Source organism: Apteryx mantelli, chromosome 15, assembly GCF_036417845.1.
Source record: "Apteryx mantelli isolate bAptMan1 chromosome 15, bAptMan1.hap1, whole genome shotgun sequence".
NCBI lineage: Eukaryota > Metazoa > Chordata > Aves > Apterygiformes > Apterygidae > Apteryx > Apteryx mantelli.
The window spans coordinates 23,727,383-23,743,973 of record NC_089992.1 but is presented as its reverse complement, the minus strand read 5'-3'; the positions used below and the strand labels follow the sequence as shown (position 1 = coordinate 23,743,973).

The following is a 16,591-nucleotide window of genomic DNA, read 5'->3' as shown; positions in this document are numbered from 1 at the left end:
GTCACTGCGCCACTCGCAGACCCGTGCCTAAGACACAAACATCCAAGCAGCCTAACTGTTCTGAAACCTCCACCATTTCTGCTGGCATTTTTTCAGGTCCATTAGAGAAGAACAGGTATGTTGGAACACCATTCACAACAAGAGCATAGTTATTGCTTTTTGCTAACCTCCCACATGACCAGGAACATGTCCTCCAGATATACTGACTAAATATTATGGGTTTGGACACAGGCATGTTTTTCCTGGAAAATTTCATCAACAAAAAGAAGCACAAACATCACTAAAATTTAAACATTCTTATCCCTGTGAAAGCCGCAAGATCTTTTCACTGCTGTGCCATCTCTTCCAGAAACCTGACAAGCGTAGCTTGATCTCTGGCTGTTATCAGTCGTGGCAGCTTCAGAAAAGTACCAAAGAGGGACCTTTTTGGCCATGGCATAAAGGACTGAGGGTGTTCACCAGGAGAAAGTTAACACATCCCAGATGATCAAGGGTCTTGTTAGTGCTCTGGGAAGGAAGGATTCTGCTTTTTCTAACGTCCTAATTTGACTGTCATGGCGCATGTGAGCATGTGTTTCCACAGTCCCTCCAAGGATGAGATGGGGACTGCTAGACTGCATGTGTTGGCACAGAGCATGGGAAATCCCCCATTGAACCCAGCCTGTGCTTCACAGCAGCGGGGACAGGGACCCTGCTGCAGGACGGACTGATGTCCCACAAGGCTGGGACACAAGTATAAGTGACCATTACAGAGCCCTGAAAGACCAGACCTTTTGGCTATGGCATTTCTACTGCCTAAGCACGGGACTCCTGCTATTTCTTTCCTCTGCATTTTGCCTTTGGAACAAGTAGACTTACTAGCATGGACTTTGACAGGAAGAAAGTGAAATTCCATTCAGTTTCTTTTGGCACCACCCAACAGGTCTTTCAGTTCTTGAGTGATGGAGTGAGGTGGGAAGGAAGCAAAGCAGCTTGTTTATCAGCAAGCTACTGCATTCTGCTTTCAACACGCACATTCTCCCCTCCAACTCACATTCCTGCAGAAAGCCACAGGGGTCACCAGCAGGGCAATCTCAGCCACCCCCTTCCAGATGCTACACCCCTGCAATGGCTGCCAACGCTTCAGCCTCTCCAGGCATGCTGTTTTCATGCAAGCTCATCTCCATCGGCTGTTTAAGCTGGACTAAATCTGTGGGGCTGATCACTTTGTATACCTCCCTCTCTCTGTTCTGCCATGATGCTGAAGGATAGCATAGTAAGTCTTCTACTCACTGATAGCAGCAGCTCGCAGAGGACCTGCCCCAGGACTTGCCACAGACTAACTCAGCTTGTCTGGAGGATCCTTCACCACCCCTCACCCTTTTCACTGCAAGCACCCAGTTGGCTGGCAAACGTGTTATGCCTGAATAGTGGTCACATTAGCAAGCAGTGCTGTCAACAGCGAGATGTACATCTCTGCCACATGGACTGCCAGGAGCTTGGGCACTGCTCAGCACGGATCCCATAGGCTTTATGCAGAGTAAAGAAAGCGCAATGCACAGCTCTTCCCCTTTGAAAGAAAGTTAAAACAAAGCAGCAAGTTGCTTTGTTGAGATTGATCCGCCACACTGTCACCATGAGCGCTGCATATTGATATACCAGCACTGCACAGTCAGCTCTGTCTTCCTATGAGGGCCCAGCAGGCCAAACTGTGTGCTGCTTACCTGAAACTCTTGGTGTTTCTCGACTGCTGTGCTCCTCTGCTCCCGGGCAGGCCTGGATTTCAGGACAGCATTGCCACATGCTGCAGAGCAGCTATGCTTCAGCAGCGGGCAAAGTAGCCTCCTCAGCAATACTAATTCCCACATCTGCCACATTTACTGACACTGCTCTGAGCAGTCCCAAGAAGGGTCCAGCACCCTCCACCTCACACAGAAGCTCATCAGAGCCCTTTATCAGCTCCATTAGATCCTTAAAGTCCTCCTGGTAATGCACAAGTTAAGGTCCAGTCTCCACAATCCACTCTCCCATTCCCTGACATAAATATGGGGTAGAATTTAAGTCCATGTTTTCCTCTGGGGAATCAGTGCAAATCCCCTGGTCCCCAGGGAGCCACTTCAAACTGTTATTGGGAAAAACGTCAGAAGAAACTCTCATAAACTGGCCAGGCATGTAAGATATGCGGAGGCTGCTGAGGAAAGTAAACTCATTTAAAGATAATAAGTTGACCTTGCAGTGTTAAAATACTTCCAGCACTGATATCTGTCCCGCCAGGAAGGGAGAGACGTCTAAAAAGTGTTATATCTCTTGCTACTCCTTCCCATCTTGGCCCCTGCTAGACAATCCTGGGCCAAATGACGCAGAAGGTAAGCGTCTGCAGTTCTGCACTGTCCTTGGCTCTAAATGCAGAGCCTCTGCCTGGTGACACAAAGGCTCAGCACTACAGACACACCGGTTTCTCTCTCCATCAGACATGGGAAGTCCGCCATCTCTTCCAGCAGGAGAGTGGGAACAGCTCAAGATCTCACCATGTGCTGAAACTGTTTGACTTGTTTTACCCATGACCCGTCAAAATTCTTGGAAGGGACACTGGCCTGCGCAGGGAAGAGCTGCCCTTTCTTCCTGCCTCCCATCTGCCCTTCCTTATATAGGATTTGCACCTATCATCTGCTTCCTGGTTATTATGTGTCCAGATAGCTCCCACGTAGCTCATTTGGGAAAGCAATTGCAGGAAGTCATAAACCACCAGATCACAGGCTTTTGGGAGGGGAGGAAGGGAGGGAAGGAAAAAGAAGAATAAGAGCTGAAGTGGAAGAAGAATAAACTGGCATGAAAATTGCCTGGGCAGACACCAGCTGGCAGGATCCATGGGATGATTAAATTATGCGTAACTGAGGATCCTTTGGGATTGAAGCATTTAATCAGAGGGAGCTACACCTCAGGACAGATTGCTCCAGAGTCAGCACCGTCAGTCCTGCTTCTCTTCCTTTGAATCGGGCCCTACACAAACAATCCAATTAAAAAGGAGGTAAACAGTTTGGAGCCTGCCCTGCAGGATGCCAAGACAGCACGCTGAGCGTTACGGGGGGATTACAGAGCTCAGCTGTCATTGGCAACAGGCTCCGTTTTAGAGGAGATTAAACGACAATTTTCTTCCTGACTGTGCAACTCTCCCAGCAATCTCTGTCACCTGTTGCCACTTCAGTGCCCACAGCAATCCCAGGCTGTTTCCAGGCACCCAAAAATCAAACCTCAGAGCCTGGCCGTACGCACCGCCACAGGGTGACTCTCTCACACCACCACCAACCCTTTTGAGGTTTTGGCATCCAAGAAGTCACCTCTGTCACAGTCCCACGGCTGCACCTTTCTCCCTCCTTCCAGCTGCTGACTACTCTCTTGGGTTATAGATGTTAAATCTTCACAAAACCTACGGCTAAACTGCGGGACTCCTTGCTGTAGGGTGGCACAGAGCCTACAAGTTTGCCTGTGTTCAAAGCAAAAATATCAGCAGGGTCTGTCAACCACTAAGGCCCCATTTCTAGCTCCAAAAAGTCCCTAAACCTGAGGCCACCAGATGCTGGAAAGTCTATTAGAGATGTATCTTTCTTTACTCACCCTGTTCTTATATTCTTTCTGCGATACCTGTTTATTGGCTGCTGCAGGAGAACAGAGGACTTTTTGCTCCGACCCTGCGTAGCTCATTTTATGCCTTTATCACTCCTGGTGTGGAATCTCATAGCTCTCCTGATTCACCCTCAATCTTAAAGCCTGAGCTAATGCACCCTGCTGAACTGAATGGGTCACGCTCTTATATCAGCAAGGTATTTATTTCCCCGGTAAGGAAAAAACTCAGATGCAGAAAGATTTCCGGACAACCACTCTGCCATCCATGCTGGCAGCCTGGAACATTCAGAAGTTGGCTGGAGAGGCTGCATGGTCATAAACTTTCCCCAGAATCATGCGTCTCACCCCAACAGTGACTGTGGGGTTTTTTTGTTTTCTTTTCTTTTTAAGGTTTCCAGACCCAGTTCAAGAGGACTAGAGCCAGTGAGCTTCATCTTCAAAGACGATAGCTCAGTCCTTGTCTCAACTTCAAAAGATGTATCAAGAGGATGTTAACCTTCTTCCCATGGTATATATATATTTTTTTTACCATATTCTTATTAAACTCACAAAGTATCCTGGTAAAGTTAGCAGGACTAGAGCTACATACACTGTTATAAATCAGAGGGTTATTTATAAACAGTGTAATTTATAAATGTTAGAATGTTATAAATAGAGAAGAAAATATTATAATTGGGAAATAAACATCCTTTCACAGCATGACATTTTCAGTACATTTCTGCTATCACCAAGTTAAAACAGTTGGCTGCCCTGAAACTGCACTGTTTAGTATGCATTTCCCCGGTTAGCATCACATGGAGTCTAGGCATAAGAAGCACAGTTCCCTGAAGGTGCTTTGATGATTAAAGCCACAGAAGTCCCTTTTCTCCATTCTTTAGGAAAAATGTTCATTCATCCATGTTAGGAAAGGGACCAAGTCCCATACATTTACAAGGTACATGCTGCTGGGACAGCTGTGCTATATCACTTGCCCCAATCTTTGGATTCTCATCTTATTCCTGACCAATATTCCCAGCATCAGTAAAACTTCTCTTTCCTCCTTCCTGGAAAGCTTGCCTGAGCAATGATAAGACCAAGATTTCAGAATTGCCAAGGAAATCCCACAGCTCATGGCAGCTGCAAGGTCCTGTTCTTCCCTCTTTCCTTTGTTCCGGCACTGGCCTGACCCCTCACAGTGAGACTGTTCAGCTCACTGAGCCAGCATAAACCTAACTTAGGAAGAAACAAACTAAAACCGACAAACTATTTCCTGGCAGTTCGGCATTCCCGACCAGGACAAAGCTGAAACCAGCCAGGAAACCATCACATCCTTTGCAAAGAAAGAATAGCTGATGGGCAAGAGCTCTACCCGACAAGTTCCCTGCTGCTCTTCACGATGTGGATGTTTCCTGCCTGGACGTGCAAGGTTAGTCCCTCCCTAGCAGGGCCTGTGGCAGACCTTGAATGCCTACAACCACCTGGGCCACAGCTCAACAGCTTTGGAGAGAATCACCCTGACCGATAGTCCGAGCTAACAGCAAAATGGAGCTGGTAGGCCGAAGCATGCTTACCCTCACGCTGCTCCTGGCGGGGGGAGAGTCATGTTTCCTCAGCTCAACGCAGACACCCACGATGAGCAGGGGTATTCTGACAGCTCTCAGGCTGCTAGCTTGGCACATAAATAAGACTCAATCCAGTGGAGGCAAGTAAGGAGGCTAACTGACAAGCAACAAACCCAAATCTAAAAACACGCCGTGTCCCATGGACACGGAAGAGGTCTGGGAGCATCTGGGGAGGATGGGACCCTGAAAAGTCCTTCATGGATGAACATCAGCATCAGGTGCTTGGCTGCCTTGCCCAAACAGGGATTTAGTCATTTGGTTCCTGCACCAGCACAGTCCTGCCTCTGCCCTGCAAGCAGGGGTCCCTCGGTTTGGCTGGGGGAGCAAGGAAAAAACACTTATTCTGAAATACTGGAGGTATGTGGGAGAATGAAGGGAAATCTCTCTAACACTAGTCATTTGAAGCTAGAAATCAAGGCTGAAGAGCTTGAAACACTGGAGTTTAAAATCTTATGCAACAAATTACCAAAACCAAGGAGGCTGCATCTGCACAGACATTCACTACCTCAAACATTGACGCCTGCTCCTGGGATAGATCTGGCTGGTTGGATTCACTTCGCACATGGGAAGGCTCCAGCGTCACTGCGAAAGCGGACGAAGACGGAAGTGGGCAGGCAGGCGGCTCACGCTGTCTAGGGTACAACAAAAGCTATCATGAACATGAAGCCTAGGGGATCTCTCTATTTTACCCTGTTACCGGAAAATTACCCTCCCACAACACAGCCTTGCTCCTCACAGAGGCAGTCAACTCAGGACTGTCTTAACCAAAAGAAAGACGAGGGGGAAACAGTGAATAAACCATCAAGGTGGCCAAAGTACAAAAGAAGGGGACAAGCCTTGATCCCAGCCAAACTGCCAGCCCCTGCAGGTGTCCATGATGCTCCAGCATTGATGGTCAAGCACCAGGACAAGTAACAACATGAGTATTAACAAAACACAGCAGTACAAACCAACTTCTGCCATCGCTACTGAAAACACCTACTGTTATCGCTTCCCTTGTCAGCTTCACTAGAGCCAAAGAGGGAACTGAATCAAGAAGTTTCTCTTTGATGTCAGGAATGGAAAGTCCCTAATGAAAGCTGCTTACATTGGGGAACCATGGTTTGACCTTCCTGCCTTCCAAACGGTCAGCCAAAGGCTTTGAACAAACACCTTCCAGCCTGCTCCCAAGAGCACCGCCGGTGAGACAGCCGGGCCACGGATGCTTGGCTGGGAAACAGAGCGCGGTGGAAAGTGGAGGTCAGGCACGCAAGCAGGACACAAACAAGCTGAGACCTGACAGGGACGGATGCACCTCTAACCCAAGCGTGGAAGCGGCAAGCAAAGCTGGCGCAGGAGGAGAGGAAGGTAGCTGGGCAGTGGATCAAAGGAAGGACCACAAAGGCCAGGCGGGGGGAGACAGCTCATCACAGCTTGCTCTCAAAGAGCAGGATCTATCGTACTTCAACCCTTGACATGTTGGTGCCTGGACTAAGCTGCTTTCTCAACAAGCAGTGGATATCAGCACCTTCAGCAGTCATTCCAGTTCTGTTCGATACCCACCTTAGGATATAGGCTCCTTCAGCAACTGTAGGAGCCAGGACTGGCTCAGACAAGATGCCCCATTACACATCCCCATTAGCCACATTTAGGTGGCTAATACCAGGCAAAGGGACTCCCCCAAATGAGTGCCTGCCTCCTGCAGCCTCATCCCCTGGCCTGTTTCTCCCCCTCAGCAGAGGCTGCGCTGGGGGAGCTTTCTCTGCACATGAAGTGGCTGCCAGCATCGCTTTGATCTCAAAGCTGGGAGGCAGGAGGCACCTGGCAATTAGAGTAGCCACGAAGGCAGTGCACAGCTGACTGCTGCAGAGTCAGTTCCGAGGTGCTCTGAACTTCTGCTCTCCTTCAAAGGCCTCTTGCATCAAAGTCTTCCTTTCTCTTCCTCCTCCATCACCAGCCTTGCAGGGGCCAGGTGGGGCTTTTCTTCCCCTCTGGCATCTCTAAATTTGCCTGATTGTTGAACATTTCTATTTTAGGCAACCAAAGATAGGCAAGATGAGGCGAAGCGCGTGCAGTCGTGTTATGAACAAAGTCGGTGCCAAGTTCTTCTCTGCTATAGCCAATTTAGAAACAGAATGTGTCTGATGGGGTACTCCAAGCCAAGTACCCCACGATTCGTGAAAGCAGAAATCAAAATATGTTCTTTCCATGCAAAACATCCAGTTACTTCTCAATTATCCAGTGCCAAAGGGAGAAGTGGAAATAGCCAATAAAATGGAAAAACCTGCTTAATACAAAACATGGGTCGATGAGGTGATCATATCATGAGGACAAGGGGTGAGAGAAAAAGAAAAGACAGACCATTTAGGGACACCAATAACCCCAAGCTGGTCCCGATCTAGGCTGTGATCTGACATGGCACACCAGATGTGTCAGTCCCAGTCCCAAAGCAAGTCCTGCTAATGCTAAGCTAGTTTGGGCAGGCCTGCAAATGCTTTGAGACTTCCACCTCCAGCATTACTCCAGCCAGCTCTGGGCAGCAGCATCTGTGATACAGCTTATCCCTAGTCAGCCAGGGAGGATTGAGGGCTGACAGCAGGGCTCATCTCCGCAGCGGGCAGAGTGAGGGAGGATGTACAGGGATGATATGCACAGGAGTACGATATCTGTTCCCTACAAAGCAAAAGGTGAAGCACCAGGGATGGAAACAAATTAATCACTTTTCATACTGCATAATATTGTTGTCATCATCTGGACTGGGTTTCCAAAGCAGATAATGAGGGCAATAACCAGGAAGGGTGTATCAAGTCAGGAAATCTGGTTGTCTCTATCCCATTGCATCTCCTAGACTACATATGGAAAGGGGGGCAGGGGGAACACCACAGTACATCCCTCCTGAGTCTTAATCCTCTAGAGAAGATTAACACCTATCAGTCAATAGGCTGTCCTGGAGAGAACAATCCAGCATTTGCTGTGTGATAGCCAAGATCATATCAACAAATGATCCAAGTGCTCTGAAAGGAGCTAGAGGGGAGAACGGGTAGTCTGATAGTAGACCGTGTTCTGCTTTCAGCTTCCCTAGTGATTCATGGTGATGTATCAGACAAACCATCTCCCATTTTCATGCCTTTTTTATCTTGATAGTACAACCAGAGCAAAGCCAGGCCCAGCTGTGGTTCCAGCTTCTCACAGATCTCACTGACTGTAAATGTAGACAAATGCATTTCATTGTCTTTGCAATTCAGGTGCCGCAACCATGGCACCCAGGATTAGAGGACACTTTGGAAAATGCTGGCTGCAGCCCAACAGCCTAACCTGTGCCAGAGACAATACATTCCTCCTACCAAGCCCCTGCTTGCACTCTTTGGTAACAGCCTCAAGCCTGCCTTGTGTTTGTCACGCTTCTACTGTCACCCTGTGGTGACCATGAACAGCTGCACCAGTAACCTTGTTCTTGTCAACTTGCAGGGCTCTACCAGTATCCCCCCACACAGCTGAGAACAAATAGGCTTCTGCTGAGAAGGAGACACGATGCTTCTTTGAGGCTCCTTCGTTGAGAATGGGTCTCTGCAGAACAGTTAGTTCTTTCGTATTGGTCTAACTCATGGCTGTGCAGGACAGCTACACTCACAACACAACCTTTGCACCTGACAGATACAGCTAGTACTTTGCTGTTAGAGGAGTGCCCTCTGCTGAACTAGTAACAGTCCTACAACAGGCAAAGTGGTTCATCCAGTTTCCATGATGCAATGAGCACACTGTCTCTCAGATCTGCTGAGCCTAAGCCAGGATGGATCACAACCCAAACACCAGGCAAGTGAAGACAGTACATTTAATACAGTTGAATAGAGGAACCACAACAGCAAAACAGAATAGCCTGAGGCATGTCAGGTGGGCAGGAACAAAACAGCGGGCAGGAGAATGTGTTGAAACATCTAAGATTGCAGAAACGCAGACGCCACATCTCCCAGAGCACAAGAGCCATCGATCTTTCTCTGTGCTGTGCAAAGCTCCAAGGTCTCGTCTCTGGTGGCCAGAGTGGGGAGACGGGGAAGTTGGAGAGAGGTAACTGGAGCTGGAGGAACTGCCCTTAGCATGGTCAGTGTTCTCATCAAACAGGAGCACACAGCCACCTGCAAGGAAAGGAGCAGCCGCCCCAACTGCTCAGTGCCCAAGAGCGAAGCCCCAGTGCAGGAAAGCGTTTCAGGGCCGAGTCCCAGACCAAGGAGCGTCACAGCTGCCTCAGTGCAACGCACCAGTCCAGCCTCTCTAGCCAAAGCTAGGGAGCCCCACCAGCAAAGATGAGCTCCAGGGCAGCCTGGATGTCCCCTCCAGTGGCCTGCAGGGCCCTGAGGCTTAGCTCATCATCGTGTATGCCCATGTCTCGCAGCTGCTGAAGCTGTGGTTGCCACTGGCTCTACAGACAGGAGACAAAAGAAGCTAAGGGTAGGTGTAAGACTCCAAGCAATAACAGCCTTCTCCACAGCCTATGCTACTACACTGGATTCTCCCACATCTCTCTGTAGTTCACAATGGCATTGCTAAATGCACATCACGCAGCTCCTGAAAGCTCTAAGTCTTGCTGAAAACTCCCCAGACTCACCAGCCCACCCCTCCCACACCCACCCAGTACTTCACATTGCTCTCTATCATCCCTCCTGCAGGAAGCTATTCTCCTCTGGTGATGCACCTTTCAGCTCAACATCCTGCCACAGAAGGTGGATGGAAGACCCACGTCCATCCCGCAACACCCAATGCAATATGGGACTTTCAAAGGCTCCCAGAGGAAGAGGCTGAGACACTGACCTGCAGGTTGGGCTGCCCGGAGGCCTGCAGGGCATGCTGTAAGGCCTGGCTGAAGAGGTCATTGGTGATGGGTGTTCCTGACTGGACACTGGATGACATTGGGGAGGTCCCAGAGGAGTGACCCTGGGAAGAAACAGGTTGCATGAGGATCAGGAGAGCACTGTTGTCACAAGAACCAGAGCCAGCACGGGGCAGCACCTGCTACATCTCCATTATTACTCCATACAGGTTCCAGGAGGCTGAGACCCCAGTAGTAAGAGAATATCACAGCCAGGGCCCCCAGACCTGAGCAGGACTTGCACTCACCCAGCGGCTGGTTTTATGACCCAGGAGGATATCCCTAGCTGCTGTGCTGCCGTTGTACCTGAGTGCCAGGAGTAGGTGTGTGGGAGCTGCTCTCTGGGGTGCTAGCCAGTGCCAGGGCGGTCGCCAGCTCGCTCTGGGTGATCGGCCGGGGTCCAGCAGCCCCAGAGTAGCCAAGGGAAGCTGGGCGGGAACCAGAAGCACTGCTGGATGGTGTCGATCTTGTGCTCTGCATGGAGGGGGGAAAAAAAAACCCTCTGATTTTGGTGTCTGTGTCCCAGTAGAATATGGCTCACATGCGTATTCCCAGGGATCCCTTCCCTACAGCACTTGAAAGTCAAGTGCAGAGCTTTCAGAAAACAAACACACATGACAATCAGGCACACTTTTTCCCAAACTCAGTTATTACAAGGCTGCAGAAATTGACAGTAAACCTTTTAACGTACCATTCACCAGCTTAAAAACAAAGTGCTATTAGCCAGTAACAAACTAACTATCTGTTGACAGGCATTTTTTTCTGCTTAAATATTTAATTTCTCCTACAAAATATTTTGTCCTTTTGAGAGAAAACCTCCACGTGTTGCAGTAGAAGAGCAGAGACCAATGCTCCCACGTTTCTCAGAACTGGGTACTCATCTGTACCCAGTTCTGGCTCTGCATGAATTTGACTAAGATGATGTTTACTCTGAGGACAAGTGCTAAGCTTTGGGTTGTACCTCTGCCTTCTTCCCTCGTGCTCCTACCTCAGCACTCAAATGACTCCCAACATGAACAGCATCCAAGCATCTCACAATCATTGATATGGTCACAACATCCTTCGGAGCCAGACAGGCTCATGATGTTAAAAGAGGAAGACAGAAAGCCACTGGATTCTTTAAGGGCAATGAATTGAACCCATACTGCAAGTCCCAAACAGCTGCTCCGCCCAGACCTGCCCAGTTACCTGGTGAAAGTCATCTTCTTCATCTGAGAGACCTTCAAACAGAAAGCCACCTGCAACAGAAAGGAAAATAAACAGATGCAGAAAACTAGGTGCTATCAGGAATTAATCATCAAACGAGGATCCCGTGGAGTCCAGTGCTCCTTGCTCCAGCGGGCCAGGCTCAGCTCCAGCTAAGGCACTGGTTAGGAGAGAGGCCTCAGCACCAGCAAGCCCACATACAGCAGGTCAGTTGTGGACAGCTCAGGCCCATCGTTCACACATGACAGAAGTCAAGCACTCTGCTACCGCCAGCCGTGGTAGAGACTAGGTTGGGAGAGGCCCTGAGACTGAAGTGGACCAGACGAGTCTCACACTTGGTGCAAAATCTATCAAATGACAATGAACACTCCCAGGTCAAGAACTCGAAACTCTTTCTTCCAGCCTGGGGATGATCAGGTGTCAGTACAAACTTGTCTGCAAATCTGCAGCACATCTTCTCTGCAGGTTCACTACACATCTGCGTGTCTGAAGACCGAATGTACCTGGCATATCCCGGTAGGAGGCGGACGACATGCTCCGGGAGGACGTCTCTGGGGCTGGGAGGGGGGTGCTGCCGGCCACCGAGTGCAGAACAAGAACAATGGCATTCACAAGCGCAGGGTGAGCGGGAATAAGCCTGGAGAGATGGAGTGGAAGAATGAATCACACGTGCAGGAAAGAAGCATCTCAGTACTGGCACAAAACTCATGACAGCAACGGCAGAACCATTCCTGACGGCCACACACCACCACCTCAGACCCTGCCTTTGGCTGTCCAGTGACAAAACCTCCCAAGCCCACACATAAGGGTCATATTCTCCCCATTCCTATTCACAGCCTCTGTGGAACTGGCACTGGTGAGAGCCTGGATCTGAAAGCTGGGGCTCCTTCTTGACCCCATGTTGACTCTCACATTTTACATGTCTCCTGTATGCTCTCAAGGGAGCAACTTTCTGCTGTGAGCAACCGTATCTGGATTTGAACCCATGATCTGGATGCAAGGATGGCCCCATCTCTCACAATATTCTTTGGTTTATGCAATAGTGGAGGAGGCTGCATATCAAAGCCCTAGGCAAAGCCTCAGCTCCCTCTTTTCTGTTGCTGAGGAAGAAGGGTCCTATCCTGAATCTCTGGCTTGGTGTATCTGTACTGGCAGGGGGGAGCAGAACTCTCTCTTCCACCCAGAGAAAAGTGGCTTATGCAGCAGCACAACACAGGCTTTACTTAGCCACTGCACCAGCTCACGTGAACTTACGTGTCCAGCATGTTGGGGTCTGCAAACACTGAAAAGAGATCCTTGTCCTGCAGGACTCCTGGGAAGGACCAGGAAACACAAGTAAGAGACAGGATACAAGAGAGACAGCAGCCAGTCGAACAAGAACCATGGGAAAACCAAAAAAAATTAATTGTCTTTCAGGAACTGAGTCATTAGCAGACACCATAAATACCCTATTATTGTTCTCTCCAAAACCTTCCACTTCTCTCTGGAGAGACTCTCCATCACAACCACACACCCAAGCAGCAGGGCTTTTCCAGCAGATCCCACAAGCCGTGCTCGGGCACAACAAACAGTTCTTCCTTAAGGACACAATCAAGTCTGGTATCCAGCTCACCCCAACTGGCTGCTCGCTGTGAGAGGTTGCGACTGCATCCCATATTCCGCCTCTCTCATGGCAACGTGCAAAAAGGCTAATAACTCGCTGGGCCAACACAAGCAAGGCTGAGATTTAATGAACATTTTTGCGACACTGCAGAATGAAAGAGCACCCATTCCCCGCTGCTCTCCCTCCATCTCTGTGTTCCCTACACCTCTTGAAGCTAATGTCCATCCTCAAACATTACTACAGATCAGCAGAGTATAACTGACTCCTGCCTGAGCAGGCTCTCAGGCACTCTCACGCTCCATGAAGAAAGAGAAAAGGCACTTTCCCCAGAGAAAAGTGCTCTCTTCCCTTCTCCCCATCATGAATTAAACACTGACCATCTTTCTTTAGCTTTCTTCAGATGCTCTGGATCACATTTAGACTCACCCAAAGCGACAGGATCACTGCTGAGGCCAGGAGTAGCTACAATGATCTGATCCAGTGACTCCTTGTTCCCTAGCATTTTGAAGACCTGCCAGAGAAATCAGAATGGATCAGCAGCGTCACACAAAGACTCTACTCAGGGATTCCCTCTTCACAGACGGGGGACAAACAAAAGACACCAAGAAGGGGAAGTATGAAGCCCCACTCACTGCATCTCTGTAGGCAGGACTGCTATGCAGGGCAGTGTGAAGGACCCGGAACTCCCGCACCGCTGCCACCTTATCCACAGGCTCTGAGGGAAAAACAACAGAACAAAACATCATTCTCTCTTTCTCAGTCAGCTTTATTAGCCACTTGACCAGCTTTTTTGGACTTCCATGCTGCAGCAGCAATGGTGATTCTTTAATTCCCTGGATTCATTTCATCTAGGGAGGAAGGGTACAGAAAAATGGTTGCGAGCATCTCACTACAGTTATCACAGCTTATCAAGTAAATGCCCGAAGATGGTAAACACACTCCCAGCTTCCAGACACACAAAAATATACACATATACCCTCCTACACATACAAAAGGAAAGGTGTTGAAACAAGAACTTTAAACTAACCCATTTTATTCTACAATCTGGCAGACTAGGAGCACACACAAGCCTACGCAACCCTGGAGCTGGAGTAACCAGTCACTTTGTTTACGATTCACTGGCAACACCCTAAAATTGGTTGCAGTTCAATTAAGGAAGGGAAATTTGCTCTCCATATCACATGGCTCCTTCCTTAACTCTTCCATCAGCAAGAAAACATAAAGCCCATTTGCTGCTGCTAGAAATGGTGAGTTCCAGTACAAGAGTACAGACCTTTGCAAGGGCTTCATCCAAATCCCACACCTGCCTCCCAGAAACAGATCGCAAGAGAAGCTGATCCTCAGTCACAAGGGACCCACACTAAACACATCCCAAGGAGACCTAAGGGTTATCCCACACCGTCTCCGCCTCACCTGGTTTCTGATCAGGCTCAGGCCAGGACTTGCGCAGGACGTGAACAGTGGAGCCAGATTGGATGCCATAAAAATCAAGTGTTTGGTCATCCCTCAGCTTACGGCCACAGTAGATCAGATCTACGAGAGACAGCAAACATTTACAGCACACCCGGCAAGGTCCTGCGGCCTTTAAGAACTGGGAGCTGTGTGGGGGTTATTGCTCCGCACACGTAGCCACTACAACTGGCTCAGCAGCACCAGGCCTTGTGCACCGGGACACAGGGAAGTCACAGAGCTGAACTGCGCAGAAGGTGACAACCTCGCCAACTCCTGCAGAACCACATCCTTCAGAGGATCTGTGCTCTCAGAGTTCTGCTTTGCATCACACGCAAAGAGATCTCATAATAAGGACAGGTCTGTACTGACAAGCCCTGCCAAACGATTTCCTGCTGATGAACCTGGAAAATAATGGTGATTTAATTACTAACAACTAGCACTTACAGAATACCTTTTGACTCACACTTTACAGGCTACGTATAGAAAAGTGTTTTCAACTGCTAGAAGAAAAAGCTCCCAAAGCTTCCCTGCAGCGAGGGGCAGCGCACTGACACTGCAGGAGTACCGTGATTCCAAACCAATGCTGGAACATACACTATCAAAATCACGAGACACGACGACTGCGGCAGCGTGGCAGAGTCTCCAGAACTAGCTCTGAGCCCCACGCCGTGCTCTCCAGTCATGCCAAGTCTCCCCATGAGCCCAACGCCACCGCCGCCAGGAACAGTACGACACGTCTGGGTCCCAGCAGCATTCGGGAGATGACAGGGGAAGGCAGGCCCTTTCCCACCAACCAGGAGAACTCTTCCTCTTCCCACCAAAATGCAGGAGCAAGAGCTGCCGCACACAAGGGGTTAGTGGCGATCCGTGTCCCAGGAGCGTGGACGAGGAAGGCGCTCCCTTACCCCCATGGGCTTTGAGTAAGGCCTGCAGTATGGGGTGGAGTCACCCAGGCAGAGGGACTCCCTGTCTGCCCTCAACGCAGCCAGAAGAGATGAGGACTTCGGGGGAAGAGGAGACAAGGAGGGGTTTAAAAGAAGTTAAAAAACTACCTAAAATTCTATTGACACTCGATCCAAGTTTTTGCAGTATGCATCATATCACTAACTTAAACATGGCCCCTGCGACAGGCCTTTGACATGAGCCACGCAGGTACCTACCAATGAGTTCAGGGTCTGGGACAGACTCCTGCAGTTTCCCTGTGATCAGTTGCTTCAGGTAGGAGATGCTGCATCCACCGAGCGGGCATTCTCCAAGCTCCGTCTCTGGCAGACGCAAGATGGATTTGGGAGCCAGCGGCTGATCTGCCAGCTTCACTGCAATGTGCCACTCCGACAGGGACATTTCAGCTATGTCACTTAATGGAACCAAAGGTCAGAAAGCCAACAGCAGATCCACGAAGCTCTGTAAAGGGAAGAAAACAAATCAAAGTGAGACTCTCTTCCAGTCAGCCAGACACCATTTAAACTCACTGGCCTCAGCGTTGCTGGGGTGCACACAGGGAACTAACGTGAGGCCTGAACAAAACACAGAAATGCTTTTTAGGTCCCTACCTGAGTCTTAAGCCACCACCACATCTGAAACTACAGGTAAGGCAGAAAGCACCTCTGCCAGCCACAACACTCAGAACAGGAAAGAGATGCCAAGAACGAGGAAACAAGACTGGTCCTGGTGCCCTCAGCAGACACATCCACAGCGACACCCAAGCCAGTCTCCAACCCCAGGAACTCCGGGACCAGAAAACAAGCACTGGGGCTCACCCTGCTTCCCGGCACAGGGAAGGCGGGGAAGAGAAGGACATGGGATTACATGCCCACAGCCGCACAGTGACAGGACTGAGCAGTGCCAGCCCCATCCCCCAGCGCAGCCTCGGGCCCAACTCACCCCAACACGCCCCGTCCTCCAGACTAGGCCGCTGTCCCAGCCCAGCCCCGACCCCCGTTGTCGGGATTAGGCCCAGCCCCAGCCCTGACCCCCAGCCCTAAGACCAGGCCCAGGGTCAGCCCCCACGCTAGGCTCGGGCTCCGGCCGGGCCCCAGGCCCCGGTGCCCAGAGCGGGCCACGGCCCCGGCGCCCTCCAACCCACCGCAGCGCCCGAGGTCGCCCCGCGGCTCCCCGCATCCCCGGGGTACGCCGGAACCGGAAGCACGGGCAGGCTGCGGGGTGCACCCTGGGAAATTGAGTCCGCCGGCGGGAGGTGACGGAGAGCAGCGTGGAGCCGGCTGCCGATTGGTGGAAGCCTCGATGACGTCTGAGCGCGCGCCAATGGGCGGGCGGCTGGGG

The 16,591-nt window shown here is 50.2% G+C and overlaps 1 protein-coding gene across 5 annotated transcripts; it reads right to left on the bottom strand.

Moving 5' to 3' along the window:
* Positions 1–8,996: 8,996 nt before the first annotated feature.
* Positions 8,997–16,470, bottom strand: UBL7 (ubiquitin like 7). Of its 5 annotated transcripts, none has more exons than XM_067305669.1 (11): positions 16,395–16,470; positions 15,469–15,712; positions 14,270–14,389; positions 13,489–13,571; positions 13,283–13,367; positions 12,508–12,565; positions 11,757–11,890; positions 11,236–11,285; positions 10,354–10,521; positions 9,990–10,112; positions 8,997–9,623 (listed from the first exon to the last, which is right to left on the bottom strand). In XM_067305669.1, the coding sequence occupies exons 2-11, from the start codon at positions 15,650–15,652 to the stop codon at positions 9,540–9,542; spliced, it is 1,089 nt and encodes a 362-aa protein (XP_067161770.1). In that variant the 5' UTR covers positions 15,653–15,712; positions 16,395–16,470; the 3' UTR covers positions 8,997–9,539. The 5 variants fall into 5 exon arrangements, with proteins under 5 accessions (XP_067161770.1, XP_067161769.1, XP_013814225.2 ...); XM_067305668.1 differs by having other exon boundaries at positions 8,997–9,600; XM_013958771.2 differs by lacking the exon at positions 16,395–16,470 and adding an exon at positions 16,193–16,287 and having other exon boundaries at positions 8,997–9,600.
* Positions 16,471–16,591: the final 121 nt, after the last annotated feature.